Here is a 23,731-nt window from a genome sequence, read left to right on the forward strand (position 1 = left end):
TTGTTTTTGTTATTGTTAAGTGTAGGCTGGCAGGAGCTCCAGTCTTTGCTCCTATAGATGACTTGATGATCACGTTGCACAATTACGTTACATAAAGTGCTACCAAATGTACTCTGTCAAATTGCACATTTTTATTTGTGGAGAGGGTAAAGTCTACACATTGGTCGGAAACCAAGAGAAGCTGTGATACTGGGTCACTGCACACTAAAACAACAGACTTCTTTCCGGTCTTATCACGTTCTGGCCTATGCTTCCGCTGCTTTGGCTGCATTTACATACAAGTTAAACTGTAATCAGAGCAAATATCGCCATTCAACCAGAGGCCGAGATTTCAAAGCTTATCTCTGGAAATTGACAGTCTGTGAGGGAAGATGGTGTTACTGCCTGTTATGGCACTTTGACAACTTGCTCCCTCATCTCCCACCACAAGCAAATTTCATATTTTCCTAAAATTAAACAGTAATTGTAGTAGGCAAACATTTCAACATCTGACTCCCCTTTGCCAGCCTGCAACCTCTGCAAACATTTGCATCCAGAATTTGCCAATATTTATTTATTCATCATTCCTTCTATCGTGTTCAGCCCTGAGGTGGAGGATTTCACCACCATGCGCATGAGCAGCTATCGTGGTGTTCAGGTTTTTTTTTTTTTTTTTTTATCGCAACATTTCACTGATGATTGTGGCCAAAGAGCTCAGCTTGTACGTCATCTGTGGGAGCACTGCTTTCCAAGCGCACTCTGGCGGATCCAGACGCTGCTTTGTGAACTTCCGATATTTGCTTTTGTTTTTGACGACATTTCACTGAAACCTCTTTGACATCTGCTCACAGATTTCTAGATCCTCAGTCAGTTGCTGATTTGACAAATCAGATCGTCAGCTGATGGTGGCTGTTGGCTCACAGTCTGAACCAGTAAAGCCCAGTTAGCAGTAGGAGTTATTGAAAATCTCAGACTTTTTAAGTAGAAGATGAGTAGTGCACTTGTTGCACTTTTTTTCATTGTTTTTTTCTGGCAACAGTAAATTCATATTTGTGGTTTAATATATTTATTTGAGTTTTGTCGCAATACAAGTGTATATATACATGATATACACAAACAGTGTTGAGTGAAAAAGATCCACCCATCACAGTAAATTCATATTTGAAGAAAGATTCATTTACAGTTTTTCTCAGTCGCTTTGGTTCATTTCTCAGATCAGAATTAAAATTCTCCAAACTACTTGTTCAATCTTCACATCATTGTGTCACTTGTGCACATCAAAAAGCAGTTTTTCGTTTCTTTGAACAAGTTCTAAATGCTTTGGTACATCCATGCAAATGATTATGTACAATTCTCTGTTGTTTCCTACATTATCAATTTCTTTTGTCATGTTGATCAAAATGTATGATAATGGGTCTCTGTTCAATAGTCTCACCCCCACAACATTTAGGCATTAGTTCATCGCATAAGTCTTTACATGCAAAATGATTGAACAAGTTGTCATAATATGTTGAGCATATTTATATACATTTCCATTAGACTTTGTTTTAATCTGTCCTGAATTAGTAAGTTGCTCTGAGGTGAATCTTAACTTTCTCTAATGAAGGGAAATGTGTGTTGCATTACATAGATCAACCAATGATCAACCAGTTTTCTGAAATAGCTCAAAGGTGCATCTTATGAACCATCAACTGGCAAGTATAGAGGAAGACTGCACTGTAATTCCTACAGAACTGCATGTACAGTTTTCCCTAAGGAGATAGTCCAATGTTCACATTTCTACTTTTGTTTTTTCTTTGTGCTATGCAGTGCTGTCTTTTCCTTTCTGTGTCACAATGACATGGTCTGTCAACAAATTACAGTACAAACAGTAAAAGCGTAAATGTCAGTCTCTTCCAATCAATTTCCCACACACACTAAGGTGTAATTCACAATTTACAATAATTGTCATCAAAACTTTAGCCATAGTTTACATCAGAACATCCCTCCAGAGTACACTGTTATATTGACAACATGACTAAGCAATTTGACTGTCTTATCTGTACACATTGACACAAGGACTTGTCATTCTGACGGCACTGGCATGTTCATTGACACAGATATTTAGTTTTGAGAGATGAACTAAGGATTTTGAGCAAGTAACTGCCTTTTGCAGGTAATCCATGCTGTTTTGCTATTCGTATGAATTGTTTTGAGAAATGCACTTACTGTTTTGCAAATGTCGAGGATGATTCGAGAAATGTACCAAAGCGACTGAGAAAAACTGTAATTAGGTCAGGTCTGTTTAAAATGTCTGTCACTAGATGGCAGCCTTGAATACAAAAGTACTCTTCAGGGCATGTGGGGAACAGCAGGATTGAAGGAAGGACAGTGAGGACGACACTAAAACGACTATGTGTCCTTAGGGTGTCTGTCTCTGTGTCATTCCAGCTGCAGATTACAGTCTGTGGCCAACCACACAGATGTTTTCACTCATCTTGCCTGATTTGACTCCATGTACAGTCTGCTTGATTGACACCTTCCTCACTCTCCTTTTGCACCTGTAACAGACCACCTTACACCAATGTTAAATGATTTCAAATTGTATAACCTCTCAATAATTGCAGTTAAACAGTAAAATATTTGTTTATATGTAAAATTAAAACCTAACAGTTTAAAAATACAGGCCCTGCATGTTCTTTGGGAAATTCTTATATTGCTGTTTTGTCCTGAAGAGCAAGCAAGGGTGTTTTTCTTGGAAAATGTCCATAGAGGTGGACATTATGAACCGTCCTTCACACAGCTTCACAGAAACTCTGAGTCCCATTGATAACCCTTGTGCCAAGTCTGAATCACTTGCCAGTATGTTTTTGGGAACTAGATTGAGCAATCTGTGGCATCATTTGTGACTCTTATTACTGGTGCTATGGCTCGTTCTATACACAATACTGCTGCAACTGTGTTTCAAATTACTTTTAGTTGGTCACTGATCCTTCTGCATCCTTTTTCATCATTGTGAAGTGTCACCATCTGACTTTTCAGTTATTCTAGAAATTCTTTTAGATATGGAGCAAAGATGACATGCAGATAGACACAGCCAAAATTAAGAAAGTTCTGGTGTTCACAGGTCATTTCTGTGTTAGTGCTGCTGGGCTAGTTGGAAATCACAGCTGTACTCTGATTAGTTTCAGTGATCATAGACGTGTTGAGTTTTGTTAAGTTTCTGCTTTGGGGCCTGTATTTTAAATATAGTCAAAGAAAGACAAATCACACATGCTATTAAAATGCTAACATTTCCTTGAATTTTCCATTTTTTCGTCTGAGAAGCTGTATCTCCTCAGGAGTCTAAAAATGGCATGAAACAATCTAAAGAGTGAGCAGCTCTTCAGCGCTCACAGCCATGTACAGGTTGTGATGAAGGACTGGGAACCACCATGTGACACTAAAGTGATGGCTGTGTGGCTTTTTCCTCCTGTTGAGTCATAAATCTTAAAATCTAGTTAACTAATTGTAAGTTTTTAAACACTGTGCAACCATGCTCCAGTATTACGACTCACTACATACTGTATACTGTTCAACCAAGCTGCTGTCCTGTGGAAGTGTTAGTGTGTACTGTACAGTAGATTAGAAAAAATACCTCATTTGGACGATTCAGTGTTTTTTGAAAGCATTTCTCTGATTAAAGCAGTTATTCATCGACAGTTGGTAAAATCCCTGCACTAACCGACATTTTACTGCACTGCATGAAGAATGCAGCTCTGACAGGACACAAACACTGCCACAGAGCTGTTTGTGCAGATTTGTTTACTTGGTTACAGGCTGTGCAGCCCGGTTGATGAAATGCACCTCGCACAGCAGACTGCTGCAGCGTGGGTTGACCTGCTGACATTTGAGAGGCATGGCTGCCTTGTAATGTTGATGCTGCTGTTTGAGTCAGAGCTGTTTGTTGGCTCAACGAAACTTCAGCACTTAGTGTGATGATGTCAGGCCACAAAACTGGGCTTTTGTGTGTGGTGGACATTGTAGCCATCATGTGTGGTCATGCACATCTACACTCATCTCCATAAACCAGCGAAAGTCTGCAGATGTGTTTAGTGGTTACACTGTTCACTTCCATATGGGACGACCTGAGATATATTCATTTGTTGATTTTTGATTGTGACTTTCTGAGTAGGGCTGCAGGGTGGCGCAGTTGGTAGCACCGTTGCCTCACAGCAAGAAGGTTGCCGGTTCGCGTCCCGGTGGGGGCACCGGAATCTTTCTGCGTGGAGTTTGCATGTTCTCCCCGTGCAGCGTGGGTTCTCTCCGGGTTCTCCGGCTTCCTCCCACACAGTCCAAAAACATGTTGAGGTTAATTGGTGATTCTAAATTGTCCGTAGGTGTGAGTGTGCTTGGTTGTCTGTCTCTAAGTGTGGCCCTGCGATAGACTGGTGACCTGTCCAGGGTGTCCCCTGCCTTCGCCCTAAGTCAGCTGGGATAGACTCCAGCCCCCCCGCGACCCTTGTGAGGATTTAGTGGTGTATAGAAAATTGATGGATGGACTTTCTGAGTATGCTAATGTGAACATTTTTGTTAAACCCTGTAAGAGTGCGACAAAGTGGACCATAATCATTACAGTAAATATAAAAACTGATATGTTAAAATCACTACTCCACTGGAAATAATCCCTGAGCAGAAGGTTTCTAGTTGAGCAGTAATGACTTTTCTCCATCAGAGGGCAGTGGCAACACTTCAAAGAAACACTGCACCTCTCAGGTGGAGGGAGGGTTGGGGGGTGTTGGGTTGAGGGTCCAAATCTGATTCAGGAAGAATAAATAAGTACATGATTCAGTGTGTTGTTCTGTGTTTGAAGGTTCTCTGGGCAGCAGCATCATTTGCCAGCTACTGAACAGTAACATGCTGGCAGCCTGCTGACGCTGTGTGTTGATTCATTTTTCAGTCTTAAATTATGAACACTACTGTATAACTATGAGGCATATAAATAAACAGGGTATTATTAGATTGTAAACTAACTACAGAACAGAGCTATCTGTAACATTTCAGAGACACTTTACAAACCTACATGAGGTAAGAGCTCCTTTTACTTTATTAATTCTCATGCTAAGTTAGACAGCAGCTTCATAGTAGCACACAGCCAAGAAGACAAGAGGCGCTTCTGGGTATTTCTTCTGTCACTTGTTTTATGTTAACTCTAAAGTTCTAGCTTAGCCTTCTGAACTCCAAACTGCTTTAGTAGCATTTTCTCTTATTGTGGACCTATTTTCACTGCAATACAATGCTTCTATATTACTCTGCACATCGGCTCTAAAAAGATATTTCATTTATTTTATAGATTTTACAGTTTTGGCTCTGATAATTGGTGTCATTTTTAAAGTTAAGGTTCTCTCGTCTTGTTTTTCAGATACAGATGTTTTGTTGGTGTAGATGTTTGATAATGGAGTTGATGTGCATTTTGACGATATTACGTCACTCACTCCTTGATATTCATTCGTTTTCCCACTAAGCCACAATGACCTTCCATCACTGCAATATCTAGTCTTCTGTACCAAAGACATGCAGGGACAAAGTAAACCACAACCACAGTTTTTTTTTTTTTAATCTGCACTCTACTGTTGTCAGAGTGGATGAACAGAGATGCTGGATTGTGCATTCACATTATTAACAGGGCTAGGATAGGACAGTGAGTCATTTTTCACCTGATAATCTGGCAGCTAGTGTTTTTCTAGCAGAAATGCTTTCAGGGGAGGAGGCTCACTCCAGCTTCTTGGAGTCCTGCTCCCACTGATCAGAAATGGTCTAATGTCTCTATAGTCCAACTAGACTGGCCAAGTTACTGGTGCAATCAGGAGTTCATTTGCAAAAACAGATAACTAATTTTTTATAGATTTTCAGAAAACTTTTTGTTGTTGTTGTTTGCTTGACATAATATCAATCAAACTGAAGTTGAGTGGATTTGACTCAGTAGAAGTGACATGACAAAAATAGAGATAACTTAAGTTTGATTGATATTGTCTCAGGTAGACGATGGAAAATGTGATTTTCTGAAGGTTTGTGAAGATGGAATTATCTGTTTTTGCAAATAAACTCTTGAAATGTTTTCAGAAAAGTGGTCTATTCTAGATGGTAGCGTTACACTGATGTTTAAAGCACTCATTCAATTTATTGATTTTTTTTCCAAAAAAACAAAATTGCTATTTTTGTACAATAGTCTTCATTTTCAATCATTTTAGTGGCTGTCTGACATTAAAATCACACTCTAACAGTGTACAGTTAGACAATTTGCTCTAATTGTATGCAACACCTAAAAAGCAACCCACCACACATGTACATCCAAAGCAGGACTGTCTGAGTGTCCGACTCTGATGAAGACAGGCTCAGTGGGACCAGTCAGCTACAGCTGTAGAATCTGGCTAGTAAGCTGCCACCATGAGCCCATGAATACAAGACAAGAGTCCACTTCATTTCCTGAAGTCGCACATATCCACGACAAGCACTATGCAGTAAATAAAAGGGAGGGAGGGGCGCCTTCAGATGTAGGCTACCTTCACTTTACAGCTCAATGTCTGCAGAATCTTAGACACACAGATGGTAAATGCTCTTTTCCCATGAACACAACTGCCACAATTTTAGCTGTTTGTGTACCACTGTGTCTGAATGAAGGATGCCACAGAGTGTACTGGTAGAGAACACATTTTTGCATTTTACTTTATGTGAATTTGTGTGTGTGTGTGTGTGTGTGTGTGTGTGTGATTGGCAGTGGAGCAGCAGCAGGTGTCCTGTCAGACGGATGGTGAGGACATTTGAATGCTTCCACTAAGCACCTGATTTGCCTCTGGAGTATCCAGACAGTCTGACCTGGTTTGCTTTACTGATTGGTAGATTAAAAAGGCAGTCAGTCAGACTGGAGCTGCAGTCATACGTTTTGCAGTCTGTCTCTAAGTCAATATTGTGAGAATTTACACAAAGATATTTAAACAGGGTAGCACACAAGTGTTGTGGTGTATATGTGTGTGTGTGTGTGTGTGTGTAGGTGTGTGCTTGTGTGTGTGTGTGTTGTTGGGGGTTGGGAAGTGTTTGATCTGAAATGTCCTCACCTATCTGTGTGTCCACTCAGACACCAGTAAGTAGTTGTTAAATCACTTCTCTCTGTTGGCGCAGACATTGTTGTTAACCTTTTCTCTTCCCATGCTGCTCAGCTTGAAAGCCTCAGACGTTTCACCCCACAGGTGTGTGTGTGTGAGTTTGGTGTATTGTGTGTATCGTGGGCAGCTTTTAGACAATAGGAGAGAGGATGCAGGAGGCTGTGCTCTATCTTTTGGTTGGTTCACAGCCTTTAACCAGGCCAGCCTTGGTTTCAGCGAGCAGAAAGCTGTCATTCTGTCATTCTTTCAGGCTGTGATGTGGCCTGTTTTAGCCCAGGCTGCAGCTGAATGGAGGGACAGAAATACATACGTAGAGAAGCTATGTGACCACCTGTCCTGCTCAGGCCAAGGCCGCCGCCGTGCAGCAGATACGCCATCAAAGTGGCAGACAGCGAGCAAGAACGGAAGAATAATGTGAAAACAAACATGTTGTACTGGAATAAACTGCTGAAAAAATAAGCCACATTCTGACAGTAATGTGCCATTTAAAGTATTAGTGAATGTTGTAAAGCTTAATGCTTTTTAGAGCCAAAAGAAGAAGAACCGCAGAATGCCAGAAAATCTGATGTTACAATGCAGCATTTTCAGATTTGTGACAATGAGGCAAGGCAAAAAAAATAATGTTCAATCCTTAATCCCTCTTTTTTAAAATTTGATTTCTTTCTCTTTGTGTGCTAGTTATAAATTCTGTTAACTTTTAAAAATCCTGGCATTTTTTTCATGTCGTACCTTCTGCAGATATGAGTTCTTTAGGCATGAGTTTCATATGATATAAAACATTGTTAGTTTTTGAATGTTTCTTGTGTATGTTACATCTGTACAGTACTGTATTATGTAATTGTTCACGATCACAGCATAATATTAATATTATCAACTGCCTGTTTTACTGTTGAAATGTTCTCCCTCCTTTTTCCTTTTCATAGTTGTCTAATTAGATGCTGAAGTCCACAAGTGTTTACAGTCAGACACATATGAACCATAGATTAAAATGACACAACTTCCACCAGGAATTGCATATTTTGAACCCTTTTTCATGATGGTATGTTACACTATAGACAAGCATCATAAATACTATAAACACTAGATATTTATTCATTGTTAAGGCAAAGCTAACTAATAGTTGACAAGTGGTATTAAAATAAAATGATTTGACACCTTAATACAACAGTTTTGTTAAACACACCATTTATGGCTGAAATGTTGTCAGATTCTGCTTCAGTTTGTCATTTTAAATGTAAAACAAAATGGAAAATTCAGCAGGGGCCCTCCTGACATAAGCAAGAGATGACTTGTAGAGTGTGTTTTTAGAAATGAGGGTTAAAAAAAAACAAAAAAAAAACTCAATGTCTTCAAAAAGACAACAAAAAACAACAAACACAAATCTGTGAAAACACAGTAGCAGCAGTAATCAGGACGTGCAGAAGGAGCCACAATGGTGCTAATCAGAGCTGCATTAAGCATCCTGCTGAGATGATGCCACAGACACCAGGGCACTACTGTCAGGCCCTCCAGCAATAGAAAGGCAGAACATCTCGCTAAAAATCTGGTGTTCTCCATGCCAAGGAGGGGTGAGTCTCTCATCAAAAATAAAGGTGGCTGAAAAAAATAAACAATGATTTGAATCTCAATGATGATAGGTGTACTGACCTTTGTGACATTGAGTTTCTACTGTGTAAATCTAAATGGTTAAACTTACATCAGAGCAATACTTTACTGTTTATGTTTTCAAGCACAGACATTGATTGTGTCTGAAACTGTGCTTGTCTGGATGGAAATCATTTTATAGTAAAAACTAAACTCCATTCAAAAACAAATGCATATTAGTGTGGATGAAAGGTGTGCACGTGGAATAGTCCAGTCATAGTGAACTGTGTGCTTCCTGGATGCACATGTCGGGGTTAGGAGCAGTTACATGCTGAACGATTTAGAGACTGTAGTATATAGTGTGAGGACATTCTCAGTATAACACTGATTTCATAGCAAATACTAACGCCCCTGTATTACTCTTTGGAATATAGAAACTTAGGTAAACTCACAGATTGTTGATTTACACTGTTTGTATGAGACCATAGATACACTTGTTTAATACAAAGTTACACAGAACTGAAAGACTAGTGTGTGATATAAGACAACCTCATTACAAAATACAGATACTAACACACATTACAATTTGGGGATCATATTTTTATTGTCAACTTCCTTTAAGTTGGACTTTAGCCATGTGCACAGCACATACAGTGTTACATTTTATTAAGCCCTGTATAAAACTACAAGACAACTGATAAAAGTAGTTAATACAAAATTTGCATAAGACCACAGGACTCAGAATCAAAAATAGTACAGTATCATATCATCACTTTCCCTGAATGCAGACCTGCAGACAGCAGAGTTCCATAGGCTAATATCAACAGCTTACAGTGTAGATGTGTAAAAAGAGTTGGAACAAAGAAAAGCAGTCATCCATCTTAAAGGTTCAATCATACACTCCCTGATGCACACTCAGGACCACCACAGAATTCTCCATTTTCATTCAGCTTCTTGTTGGTACTTTCGCTTTAAAGGGGTCTGTTAATGCTAAATGTAAAAAACAAAAATCTTTTTCTCAGTTATATTTGAAGAATCAAGCCAGGTAGATAAAAGAGTGGTCTTGTAATGTCCAGGTTCTGAGATATATACTTCTCAGAATTCTGTTCAAGTCAGTTTATTGTCAACGACCACCAAATTCACAAAATGGCATTTAAGTAATCCTACAACTAGACAGTGTTTCTGTTCATCCTCCAAATATTCTGTTACCAGTGTTAAAAGGGCTTTTTCTTCAGTAGAATGCAGTTCCAGTCAAACCTGCAGGATTCTGCTGCAGAATTACCTAAATGTCAGCTCTTAGTTTTATTTATTTAAGACATTTTAGAAAAGGACAGCTCAAAACCTGGACACAAAAACCAAGCTAACTGCATGACTAGATGCCATCAGGTTTTTGTCGTTTTTGGTCAAATGACTCTTTATTGGTGACATCGGAGGAAGTTTGGGCCTTTGGTTGTTATTGTCCTGTAAGTAAAACTAAAACCAAAAAAAAAGCAAACTGTGTGTAGAGCAGCCTGTCTGTAAAAGTCCACATGTCAGCAGCGGCACAAATGCTGCTGAGAATCATTAAGAGCAGAAAGTGTGTTACACCAGTCACATGCTGCTGACTTAAGAAGTGCACTGCTGTTGCTTGGACTGTAGCTGGATAACCAAATGAGCAGCTGCGGTAGAGGGCTGGTCCTGGGTCAGTGACAGAGAGCAGAAAGGTATTCTACTGTAAACATGATGCCTGCCATGCAAAGCAGTGATACTGGAGAACACTGAGGCCAGCTGTGAGCACCAGACACACCAGTATACCTGCATACATCACTGCTGACTGGCTGATATGTTCAAGAGAAGATTTTAACAACCATGCTGTAAAAGGAGATGTAGGATCAACAGACGGTGGCTTTTGCACTTATTTTGACAACTTGACGTGTGTCTCACAGTGAGCCTGCAGAGCTTAGATCAGTCTTGACATTCATGGTTTGCAGGAGTCAGGGCATGAAGACACTACAAACAACAGTTTGCATGATATTTGTTTGAGCTATTTGCAATTGAATAGCTAGCGTGTGCATTCAGTGTGGCTGGCCTCTGTGCTAATACATCATCACTTCTACTGAAGGCACTCTGGCTCAGCAGAGCGAACAGTACAGTCCCAAACAGGAGTCGGGCTGGTTACAATATATGTCATCGTATGTGGAATGTTGAAATGGAGATTTCAAACTTCTTAGCAAAGAGACTGAATGAGAAAACAGGAGAGTGAACAAAAACAGAAATGGATAACGTGGTCACCTATCTCCCCCCAGTCCTTTTTTAACCTGGGTTGTTGACGACTGGTGACTTTATAAATCAGTTACGCCAAAGTGAGCCAATCAAAAGCACCTTGTGCCTTCAGACAGCGACTTCCACCCAGCTCTGTTGGTTTAAAACTGTCCCTCCCCCCGAAAGGAATACCAGAACCTTCAGTTACTGAGAGGTTATATTTACAAAATATATAAAGAAAAATATAGGGTTACTGGCCCTAGCATATAGTACAGTCCAACAGCTGTCCGTAAATATTTCTCCCATGATTATCCTTTCTAAAAGTAAATCACAGGGTAAAGATAGCTGGAACGTGACAAGGCGCAACTAGGACAACATGGCCACCAGAGCTGAGCTGCAGTCAACCACACAGACTCAGAGAGACACAGTGACAAACACAAGGAAGAAGGAGGGTGGCAAAAATGGACAGTAAACTGAGCCAGAGCAGGACAGCTACAGCTGCAGGAAGTTAAGGCAAAGCCTGAAAAGGGCTGTTGGTTTTGTAAAAGAGAAAATACGCAAAAGGGATTTGTCGTACCAGAACTGTGCCAAAGTTTGTATCCTCAACCAAATGTATTTGTGAGTTATCCTGAGTGTGTTGTGAGGTATCCTGAGTGTGCACTGCAAAAGGAAATGACTGCAGGGGAAATGCACTCAGTCGATGACACTGATGTATCGCCTGAGAAATAAAAACTGAAGGCGTTTCAGGATACAAGGACTCTTTAAGGAATGGTTGGACATTTTGTAAAACATGCTTATTTGCTTTCTTGTTGAGAGTTAGATGGTTATATTGAAATACTCTCATGGTGGTAGATACGATGCTGCAACCAGCGGCGGTTAGCGAAGCAGAACACAAAGACTGGAAATAGTATAAGTACAACATATGATGGGAGTATTTCCTGGCAGGTTCACAATGATAAGGCTTGTATGTTATCCAGTTAGTTTCAAACAGGCTGGATAGTGAATTCTGTCTTTATGCTGATGACTGTAGCTTCATATGTACTGAACAGACAAGAAATCTGTATTAGTCTTCTGAACTCTGAACAAGAAATATGTATAATTCCTCTTTTTATAATCCAAAAAGTGTTTTTAAAGCACAACTCTGCAAAGCAGCAGCCACTGTAGCTACAGGTTACAACTACACAAGCTAAAGTTTAATCAAACTGAGTTATGGTGTATTTTATCAACGTTTCATTTGAAGACTGCGCTTTTCCTTCTTCCATTAGTGACATCCTATTGCTTTAAGGCAGAGATCCTTAGGCAAACGACTTTTTGTGAGGAAGACAAATTTTGGCACAACACAGGCAAATATTTGTACAAACTTCCTGACTAATGCTGTCCTGCTTCAGAACCAGCACACTCAACAGCTAGCCTGACAATCAGCAACGACTTGACATTAAGAATAGTCTTATTCCACAGTCAAGGCTAAGGCTCGTCTGTTGCATATCAGCTCTTTGACCTTGCCTTTAAACTCCCAAATTCCCCACTTATATAATGTCAGAGAGGATTCCTGTCTCTATCGGCAGACTTATAGATCTGACTGAGATTGACGGCAGAAAAGTTCATAGTTCATCCCCCCTGGCAGAGCTATAAACAGACCAGAGGAGGTCTCTGACCACCCCCTCCTGCGCTCCTCCCCACCTCTCTCTCTCTCTCTCTCTCTCTCTCTCTCTCTCTTCAGTAAGATGATACTGTTTCAATTAGGCTCCAGTGCCACACAAAAGAGCTGGAGCATTGGGTGATCAGTGCCACTTCTCACACCAAAGACACTTGCGCCTCATTTCTTTTTTTTTTTTTTTTTTTTAGACTAAGACTCAAAAAGGTCCTTTCCTGTTAAAAAAACAAAACACATTAAAATCATCTGTGCACTGTTGCGTATTTTGTCATCCGTGCAAAGAAAACCAACACCCAAAGACAGGATTTCATTCAGTAGCAGCAAATGTCTGATAAATTAGAAAATGAAAACATAAATAACATGTTTAGCATCTCTGACTCTACCCCCACTGAAAAGACGCCTAAAAAAATACAAAATAGCTGTTAAACATAGATTAAAGAAATGAATATATACATAGCAAAGATCAAATATGATACACTTGCATAAAGCTAGAAGTGAAAGTGCATCATGGTTTGGAGTCTCCCTCCATCTCTTTCTCCATATTGAGGTGAAGTCTATTTATGAGGCCACTAGATTCTTGGCAAGAAATGTGTCACTGTCATGGCTGGTGACACTCGGTTTCCTCTTTTTGTTTTGCCATTCTTACTCAAGCCGATGAACATCCTCGGGTAGGCCACTGACTCGTAGGCATTGTAGTTGTTGGCGAGGAGCTTCTCTCTGAACTTACACTCGTTGTTGTAGTGTAACTGCAAGAGAAAAGAGACTATTTGAAAATGCTGATTGTCTGAAGGCAGAGACAAAACAAAGATGCCGGGACATTTTCGAGGGGAAATTTCAAGTCTGTATTGTTCACTGTGTGATTACTATCAAACAATTGCTTTATTTCTGACTGCAGGGCTGTTATTGTGCGGGAGCAGTTAGAGCCAGACTTTATACAAAAAAATGAGATTTTGTAATGATGAATGGTGTGAGTAAGGCAGGACTCTGGACACCAGCCTCTGATCGGGCTGTTTTCTCTCTGCGGGTGGAACATTAATCACGGAGCTCATTCCAGCTGAATCGAGTTATTAACTCACCTTTCACTGTAGTATTCTTTTAGAACCAGGAAGTAACCACGCCTTGCTGCTCAGTATCTCAGAACTGAACCGTGTTGCATCACGTATCATGAATCCATCATGACATTTGTGGGTAACATAAATTGTCTATGTATGTCTGAGATACTGAAGACGACAGCATTTTTTTGTACTTCATTTGCAGAAGTGAAGTGTGAGTGTTTCAGCATTTGTTGTGTTTGTTAAGTTGGGACAACGCTCGTAAGAAATGTTCTTTTTAGTTCATCTAATGCTATCAGCATAAGGTTTTATCATTTGTAAGTTTTTGAATCATAACTAAAAATCTCCACAGTTCATCATTTAGCATTTTGGTGAACATATTTCATTTTTCACCATTTCTCTTTAAACTAAACAGAACATATAGCAAGCTAACATCTTCTCTGTCTGCTGGTACAGTTAGTTTAGCAACAGTTTGTCATCACTGGGTCTGAATATTTAGTAACAGCTGCTCTCTACATAGAATCGCTGCCACAAATTTAGTTTGATGACTTATTAATTAAGCAATGAGTACATCTACATTTCATATAGACTGACTGTGAGAGCACTGGCGAGTTCAAGAGGAGGTGATAGACCTGGCTCCAGAACTCCATTGAGATTTTAGATATTTTCCAGTAAGATATTTCTGTTCAGTCCTTTTAAGCTTTGCCTAATATGACACTGTTTTCTGCTCCAGATCCTAACCTCATATTTATTTGAATCTTAAAGAGAGACTTTATAGACATCAATACAATTCACACAAAGCTCCAGCCCCCACGGCAACACAACGCTCAAGTCCTCTGCATTTCTTTACTCTTTTCTTTAAAAACCTGGAGGGTCGATGCTGAGTGTTACATATAATGATTCCAGTATTTTCAGGCAATATAAGAAGAAATATATTTGTGTCTAAGTGTCTGAGCATTTCTCCACCAGACACTGGTTTCGACACATTTCAGCACAATTTATCCAACAATTTTCAAACGTCTTAAATCTACCGTCTTGTCTAAACTCAGCTGGTGTGGAGTCACAAGGATTTAGATTCATGACCTCAGTACTTCCAAAAACATAACCACACTGATAAATACTTTGTCACAGCATCTGTTAACAGAGCTGGACATCACAGCTGGAACAAAGAGTGCAACAACATATGCAAATGTGACAGCTGAAACCTGAACCTCCATCGTCATCAATCTAGTGTGTGTCTCATTCTGTGTGTGTGTGTGTGTGTGTGTGTGTGTGTGTGTGTCTGTCTGTCTGTCTGTCTGTGTGTCTGTGCAAAAGACAAGACAGCAGTGGACAGTGGACAGTTGATCACAGTGCTCGTGGTACACTCACAGATCCGTAGAGCTTTCCTTTTCGGTTCATGGCCACAAAGAGTCCACTGCGAACGCCCAGCAGTGTCACCACCCCTCTCTCCACTGGAGAGATCTGCAGAAGACCTTAAGGGAGAACAAACCACATGTTGAAACATACTGGTGTGATGGAGAGGTCCAAACCTGCTGCTCCACACTGACGTTATTGTATTTATGTCAGGAGATGATCTGGACAGTCAGGAGTTCATCACAAAACTGAAGAACTCAGAAACATCTTTGAGTCAGCTACCTTTATGATGTTTGTCAAGGTGTGGCACTGTACAAGCCTGATCTAAGTCAATCAATAAACAAAAGACTTCTTCTTGCCATAATAAGGGGGGAACAATTGTGCAGACTTAAACCTATATCAAAGTAAGTTATGAAAAAGTTAAGTTTCTCCTTTCACCCAGCCCTCAGAGTGGCCTTAAAGGTAAATCATATATATTTTCAGTGTGACTGCCATTGTTGGATCTGATGTGAATATTTACAGGTTTCAGAAATCCCACTGAGATCCACAGATCTGTTTCCTCTGATGTTTGGTTGTTGAAGTCACTGGTCACACAACAACATGCTGCCATGTAAAGGTTTACTGAACCCCGCAGCGTCTCCCTCAGTCTGCGTCCTTTGTTCCTGCTTCACTTTTAAAATGCGTTACACTGCCTTGAATTCCTCACTGAGATTTAATGTAATGTATCTCCCTGAATTTTTATCCCTTGTCTCAAAATAGTACAGAGGCGGCCCGGCAAAACCAACGAGCCTGGAGACCCCAGGACGGCCACAGGTCGCCTTTTAGTCACTGCAGGAGCGCAGCTCACCAACACCGGACGGCACAAATCACATGTGACATGGTGGCCAAAAGAACGTGTTCGTGCGTGAAAATGAGTTGGTGTGAGAGTGTCTGTGGGGACCGCTGGGGTTAGTGCGTCTGAGCTGACGGCTTCGTGTCCTAACTTTAGGCGCTGCTGGCCGCCGGCCTGGATCACTGCGGCTCTGGTTACACAGCAGGCGGAAAGCACCGGCACGGCAGCGCTCAGCGGCTCCACAGAAGGACTCCAGATGTTGCCGGTGACGCGTGGATCGATATGTGTTCAGCTGAGTGTGTGACAACATGAGCAGCAGCATCCAGGAGGACAGGACTGGATCAAGTGCTGGCAATACAAAGTGTATTCTGTGACTGGAAACAACGCTTTTGTCATTTAGTTGTGAAAGCTTTCCTCTGGGGATATTGAAACTATTTCTTTAACAGCAGGATTTGCGTTGGACGTTAACCTGTTTGCGTAATGGACACAAAGTGAGGCTCCACCACCAGCAAAAGTGAGAAAAGAAATAATTAGCAGCTTCTACATTAGCAATAAACAACTCACACAACTTACTGTAACGATTTTCGTTGTGTACTCCCGTTATTCTACCGTCCGGTAACACCTGAATGTGAAAGCCGATCCCCACGTTGCAATAGAGGCGCCGCAACCGTTTAATGCCCAGGAGGTAGTCGCTGTCCCGGCTCACCTCCTCCCGCTTCTCCCCCGGGATCCGCGCCAAAGACCGGGAATAGAGGGCCTCCCAGCGGTCCGCCGTCCCGTTCAGGCCGGGGGCGCATCCCGCCAGTCCGGTCACCAGGCCTAGGACCAGGACGGTCCGCAGGGCGGCCAGAGAGCCCATCCCGGGTCCGGCTCTGAAAGCAGCCTCCCGGCGTTTGCCTCTCCAGTGGAGCGAAAAGAAAAAGAAGAAGCAGCGGCGCGGCAGAGAGGAGCGTGTGGAAGTTGCGCTCATTCCCAGACCGACAGGCGCACTGGCTTCAGCGCCGGAGCGACATTGATCTGCATTGACGCTGTGCAGCCATGCCTCTATATTTATACCTGCATACACATTACATCACAGCTCCACACTTAGAAGAAATCCACAAACTCCTTGTTCACAATCAGGCGCACCAAACAGAGCTGGGGCTTTATTGAAATCAAATAATGGCTTCTTATCTCTGAGCAAAGTCAGGAGTTTGTAGAAAATAAACGAATAAAGGCCTTATTATAATGAAAAGACGTCTTTGTGTGAGGCTTTCATTATCAGCAGCAGAATATCATAATTTATGTATGGGAGGATGTAAAATAGGAAACAGCCAAGTTAACAGACCGTGGTGTCCAGACAGGAGACAGTTCTATAAATGAACAATAACAGGAAAAAACACAGGTCCAATTCAACCAAATGGAAAAAAAGCTCCAACTTAAGACTGGTAAAAGGGAAATTATGTCCCAGGCCCTTATGGAAAACAATGGTAAGACTAAATAGAGAGTTTGCAGCATGATAAGTATGTTGTCATTGTTGGCCAAGACTTCACTCAGTTCTGAGCTTCCAGCTGAAACACTTGTAAAGTTTGTGACTGTCATGTGTGTTAATAGTATCTGTGTTGACAACGAAACAAACAAACCTGGCCTGACATGTGAAATATATTTAGGTCATTGTTTACAGGAAATACCTCTTAGAGATTTTAACTGTATCTTAGAACATCTTGAAGCTTTTCTGGTAAGCAGCATCACTCCTGCGTAGTGACTGTGATCACATTAGAGCCCTCGGAAGTGCCTTTTAATATGTATAGTTATTAATATCATTTTATTTTTTGTGAGAGAGAACAAAACAGCTGCTTCGGCAAAATAGTCGATTTTAGTTTCAGTTATTTGTCTGAATTATAATAACTAACTGGTGTCATGGCAGCGTCTCTTTGATGTGTCATCCTTGACAGTCTTTCAGATGCGCTGGTGCATTGCTTTTGATGTCCACTGAAATAAACCAAGCTAAATAGCCTCCCCTCCTTTTATTTCACTATTTCATCACTGCTATTATCCCTACCAAATCTATGTAGAGCACTAACATTTACCCACTCTGCTGACTGTCCCATTATTTATCTCTATGTTGCAGCACTAAAGGTCTTCCCTGTCTTTCAGCCACAGACCGAGTCCTTTGATCTCTGGGGTGGCTCTGTCCTGCTCCTCATTGACCACGCATGAAACGTTTTCTCACGTTCACATTCGGCTGATCTTCAATGTATAACAACATTGTTTCTTTGTGTGCTGCAAAATGGCTCCATGAATGCAGGCAGACCTTAGAGACCATGCTGTGGTGCTGAGGCCCCTGTTTGATGACTGGTAACCCCCGAAAATTGGCTCACATACCAGCCAACCTACAGAACCCAGCCTGGTGGACCAAAAGACCTTCATGAGACATGGAGCAAAAAGATAGCCAGCGGTCCATCTAACCTCTGGCAAGGACCAGCATAAGGGCCGTCATGTAAAACTCACAGACTGGACCTCCAGTACCAGTATCACAGGTGATGGGCAACTGGACCTCCTAAAAAAAACTGAGGAACTGCTGCACCTCCAGAACCAGTCCTAGACCCCTGATGAACCACTGCAGCTCAACCACAACCAAAAGCCTGATCACCATCCCAGAGCAGTTGGACTATAACAAAAACCCAATCACTGATGGACTTGTACACATCCAGGAGAACGTTTAGACGTCCACAGGAACTGATGCAGAGTGTGACCCCTAAAACTGAGCATGGGGCCGATACACCACCCGGCTGAAAATTCATCAGGCATTCTAGGGCAGCTGATTAGGTGTTTTACAATGAATCAATCCTAAATCCCCGAATCAAAGGGCCACTGAACCCTCTGGGTAGCTGGTGGACTCCTGGAGCCATGTGGAGGGATGATGGGAGGAACACTGCATCCATCTGGAGTCTCCTTGGAAAAGAAGAAGACATTTGTGAACTGTACAGACCAGCAGGTCCTGTGCTGTCGCTGTCCATGGTTCTGTAATCTGTTATCAGGTTAAAATAGAAGTAGGTTGAGATGTTTCTCTCCAGTCATGCTGAGATTTGTAAGTAATGTCCGGCTTTATTTTCTGTTTATGTTGTACTGAAGTCATTGTGGTTTTAGGTTGCATGTATGCAATGAATTATGCTGAGGGAAAGAGGTTTTAAATTTCACTGGGTGACAGCTGCAATTCGGAGCTTAAAATGTCTCAACATTCAACACAAGCATTCGTTTGCTCCCTTGTTTATTCAACATTTCCAAGCCTATGCTCGGCATCTTATAATTCATGAAGACGGGGTTATGACAAGGGTTTCTGAATTTATTTTTAATCAGAAAGCATTATCACTGATTATGAGTGTACACTGAGCATGTGCTAAACCTAAAGCAGCCTCTCTCTTGTCTTGTTTGTCTCAAGCCTGTTTTCAATTAGATAAGAGCATTAAACTTCAGGCAAATGTCAGAAATGCACAACACTGAACAGTGATGTACATAAAGTGAGCTGATCTTCTAAACAGAACATCTGAACCTGCTTTATTTCTTTATTTTCATGCCACAGTAAGAATTCACTTCTACTGACAGCTTTGTGCCTGGCACGAGACATTATTTTGTTCAAATATCAATCTGAATCCATGAATCCATGTCACACATGTGTAGCATGTGAGTAGATGCAATACCTGTGAGTGAATGTGTATCCAGTGTCTCGTTCCGTATATCCAAACTGAGGAGGACAGATATTTCCTCTGATATTGTTGGCACAGTACAGTTGGATGCTGGCCAACCAGCCAGCTGTCACTAAACTGCTGCCAGACTGGGACCACTAAGTGACTAGTACTGGTCAATTTGTCTACATTATGTAATTCCCAGTGGAAGTGTGCAAACTGAACATATAAAAACAGAGAAATGCTTTTGCTGAGCTTGAATTGAAGATTTAGTTTTTAGAAGGACTTAACAAAGAATATTTCATCCAAACTTTGTGTGTAGTTTTAAAAAGTAAAAATTGAGAGTAACAACTATTCAGATTATTGGGGTAAATATAGCAACAATTTTAGTAAAATCTCAATTTGTGACTGTGTCTAACTTTAGTTCAAGATTTAGATTTACAGGGAAACCCTTCCATTGAGCTGAAAACTGAACGTGTTCCCTCTGTGATGAAAAGGTGAACAGTTAGATGTGGGGTGGAATATCTTTCTGCGTGGTTTCAGCTTGGTGGCGAACAACATGCATGTCCTTTACTTTCTTGTCACCATTAAATAACCAAGAGGATGCTGGCAGTGTTTCTTGACTGGAGTGTAGAGTGTGTGGTTGTGAGCGGCCTGCAGAGGGCATCGAGCTGCCTTGCCAAGCTGAAACCATTAGGATGGAGGTTCACACATGGCTGAGCCCTCAGTGTGTGGAGGCCAGACAGCTGCTGTCTGTAGGGGTCACTGTTGACAAGTGAACCTTCCTGCACTGCAGTCAGCAGCTATCAGCTCAGAGCGCAGGCTTATCGTTCTACAGTACAGTTTAACCTCCGCTCCCCTCTCTGCTCACCAGAACACCCTCTTAAAAACTTGCATGGGACAAGTGTGAGTATTTCTGTTATAAAGCCACTAACTTCTGTTATTCAGTTATTTACTACATTTATTTTTTTTACAAAATGGTTCCTCCTGTTAATGTGGAAAAGTGTCTGATCACCCAAACCCATTGATTCATTTAAATGTAATATTGATAATACAAAGTAAATACATGAATTGCCCTCAGTTCCTTTTCACATGTACATAAGCAGTGTGCTTTCTAGCCGAGAGCCATTAAAAAGCCTCTTTAGAAAGCCCTAAAAGATCATGTTTGGGCTCAAGAAAAAAAAAACATGTACAGAACATATTGTGTGAGTTTTAAGTTTTAACAACTTATAATACAGTGATAGTCAACAAACAAACTGCACTGAGTTGCAGGAATTTGCTTTTCCTCTGCAATCAGTTTACTAGTGTTAACTGTTTGAATTTTTCCAGGCATGTAAAGGTAGAGGATGGGACCTAAACTCAGCGTGAAGAAGACTGTAGTTATCAAACAAATTTCATAAAACTATATCAACTTAAATTTTGTTTTAGTCAGCCAACACAGACACCTGAGTTTATATTACAGGCAATATTAAACACCCATTCATTAAACTGAGAGGCGGGAGTCAATCCCTTTAAATTACTTTTTAGAGTGAACATTTGCAGCGTTAAGCATCAACAGGGAGAGAGCGCACATATGATTCACTGTGGAAACCTTTAATGAGATGATGATGATGATGAGGCTACTCAGGTAGAGCTATATATAAATATATATATTTTACATTCTATATATAATATTTAAGAACCACGCAAGTTTTATAACTAACCTTTATGAATGTGTTGTAAATTATATAGTGGATCAATTTTAAACCTTGAATTAAAAAATATTTTTAAGTTAATGATTATTTACACTTTGCTCCTGATTCTCTGTGGCCAGGAAGGATTCTTTAACTGATTTATAAAGCATTCATTCATTGTCTTCTGAGCCCATTAGTTACACCTTATGGAGGCTTCTTCACCAGTTTCTGAGACTTGAACACAGCGTTTCGTACACCTCATGTGTCTCATTCATTTCCATCTTACTAAAGCTGTGGTGAAAGAGATCCTCTGTGTTTTGCTCTCCGAATGAGAATCATTTAGCTATTATGTAATTCATGTCAGAATGCTCTCCAAGGAGACCTTATCCAGCCTCCCCATCAGCCCAGCGGATATTGTCGATGAATGTCATTTTTATTGCCTGGCCGATAAGCCGATACATTTTACTAGGGCAAATCCTTCAGCGGGATGTCATGGATAGAAAGGCCAAGTAGGAAGAGATTCAGAAGATAAATGCTGCTAAATGAAACAGACGGGCAGGGACAGGGGCCACAATAGGCCCTAACCTCTCTGAAGTCCCGCATTCCTGTTGAGTAATATTAGAGTGTGGCATTCATAACAAGCCATAGCAAGGTGTTACACTTTGTATGACACAGTTTCTGCTTTCAGGAGGGCCAGCCTTTTTTATCGACTCTACAGCTTTTGGTCGGTGTTTCAAAAAAAAGCCCAAAAGTCTCAGGCGGCATCGCTTCCCAGGCCCCCCTTGGGAGGAGCTATTGTCCGGGCCAGGAAGCCTCCCCAGCCTGCAGGTATAGAATGACAAGGCTTTATATGCAGCTACCTATAGATGTGAGTGAGGCAGGGCAAAAGCTGAACATCCAAATGAGTCCAAATGTTGCTTGTGATGAATTTTGCATTAATGGACGTCTCTGCAGTTTCTGCTTGGCTGTGTTGCAGCAACAGGTGGCCACTTTAACAAATGAGCTGTAGCAGTTAGAGAGGGATAGTATCACATGTAGAGAGGGAGAGAGGGGGACAGAAAGTGGGGATAAAACTCTAAATACAACCCTTCCGACCTCCACCACACACACACACACACACACACACACACACACACTAAGCCCAGAGCCAACCGACTGTAAAAACCACACCAGTCTACACCAGATCTACGCAGCACACTGTTTTCTATTTAATCCCTAATGACAATATCAACACTACAGTTTAGAGAACTCGCTTCTCTTATTAGACTACATGAATGCTTTAGTACAGTCAGTTAGTGTATTGACAGTCTGATGTAGGCCACAGCAATTTTTTTCCGATTAATTAAATGTAAATTTGGTCCTATCATTTGGCATGAGTGGCTTAAGACAACATGAGCTGTGTGTGATTAAAGAAAGGTGGTGAAGCACGTTGGACTCATGCCCCGCTGTTGTGTCAGAAACAAAATGTCCTATTGTGCATTTCAGGTGGTGCTGCCTTCAAAGAGCTACGGCCAAAAGAACAGAAGATGCAAAAACTGTCATAATAATTATATTAGAATGAATATAAATTTGAAAAACAGCTTCAGGGTTCCCATGGTATCCACAGCCGCATCATCTCTGCTTATTCTGTTAAAGAGAACAGTATCGGATTCGGGTCTGTGAGGAAAAACCTCTGTGAAATCTTGGGTGAACAAATCAAAGAATAGCTATAACAAAGCAGGCAGTTTTTCCTTGGGTCAGTACCATTGTGTTTTATGTAGGAACCAGGTGGTGAGAACTATGAAACAACAGCAACAATGTAAAATGCAGAAATAGTCACATCAATAACTTACACAGGCACCAAATAAATATTCATATCATTAGTAAAATATACAAAGTACTTCTTTCAGTTTACAGACAGTAGACTATCACATTGTAAGAAAGTCACAAAAAACAGACAGTGGATCCTGTCTCACACTCACTCCTCCTGCTTTAATGTGAATCTGACAAAAAAGTGCTTTGCTCTGTAAAGTCCTCTCTTCAGTATCCATCATGTCTGTTAGCACTTCAGAATAGCAAAATATAGTATTCTGTTTGTCATCTCAGCCTTTGACAAATGAAAAGCTATAACGTTGCTGTACATGCAAACTGTATTTACAAAAACAGAACCACTTTTCAAAGATTTGTTCTCTGTGCGAAGTTGATGGTAAAATGATAGCTTGTATAAAAGTAGAACTCATTACAAAATAAGATGGAAGTTTTCAGCTATATTAACACATTTGTTTACAAGACAGTAGCATTTTGAAGAAGTCAGACGTCGGTAAATAGAAGATTATACAGCTGTGGAGTGTGTAAGAGTCAAAGTCTCCTGAAAGTGGAAGATTTAAAATATGTGCCCCAACCCTTGGGGTGGCCTTCGAGTTTTCCTTCTTCTATATTTTTTTTTCTCTGTGCAAAGGCAAAAACTTCCACTAATCCAGAAGGCAGAATCCAGTCATTTTTCCACATCCTCCGTTGCAGTCAAGCTACAGTATGTGCCGAGTTCAGAGGTCCATGTTTAGAGGAGTCTTAAGGCCGTGAGGTCAGAACCTCCCT

At 41.0% G+C, this 23,731-nt stretch overlaps 1 protein-coding gene across 1 annotated transcript; it reads right to left on the reverse strand.

Moving 5' to 3' along the window:
* Nucleotides 1–13,148: 13,148 nt before the first annotated feature.
* fgf4 (fibroblast growth factor 4) lies at nucleotides 13,149–16,910 on the reverse strand. The gene is made up of 3 exons (XM_008282158.1): nucleotides 16,393–16,910; nucleotides 15,003–15,106; nucleotides 13,149–13,325 (listed from the first exon to the last, which is right to left on the reverse strand). Exons 1-3 carry the CDS (start codon nucleotides 16,787–16,789, stop codon nucleotides 13,149–13,151), a joined length of 678 nt encoding a protein of 225 aa, XP_008280380.1. The 5' UTR covers nucleotides 16,790–16,910.
* Between the last annotated feature and the right edge of the window lie 6,821 nt (nucleotides 16,911–23,731).

This window comes from Stegastes partitus, unplaced genomic scaffold (genome assembly GCF_000690725.1).
Source record: "Stegastes partitus isolate 25-593 unplaced genomic scaffold, Stegastes_partitus-1.0.2 Scaffold260, whole genome shotgun sequence".
Taxonomy (NCBI): Eukaryota; Metazoa; Chordata; class Actinopteri; family Pomacentridae; genus Stegastes; species Stegastes partitus.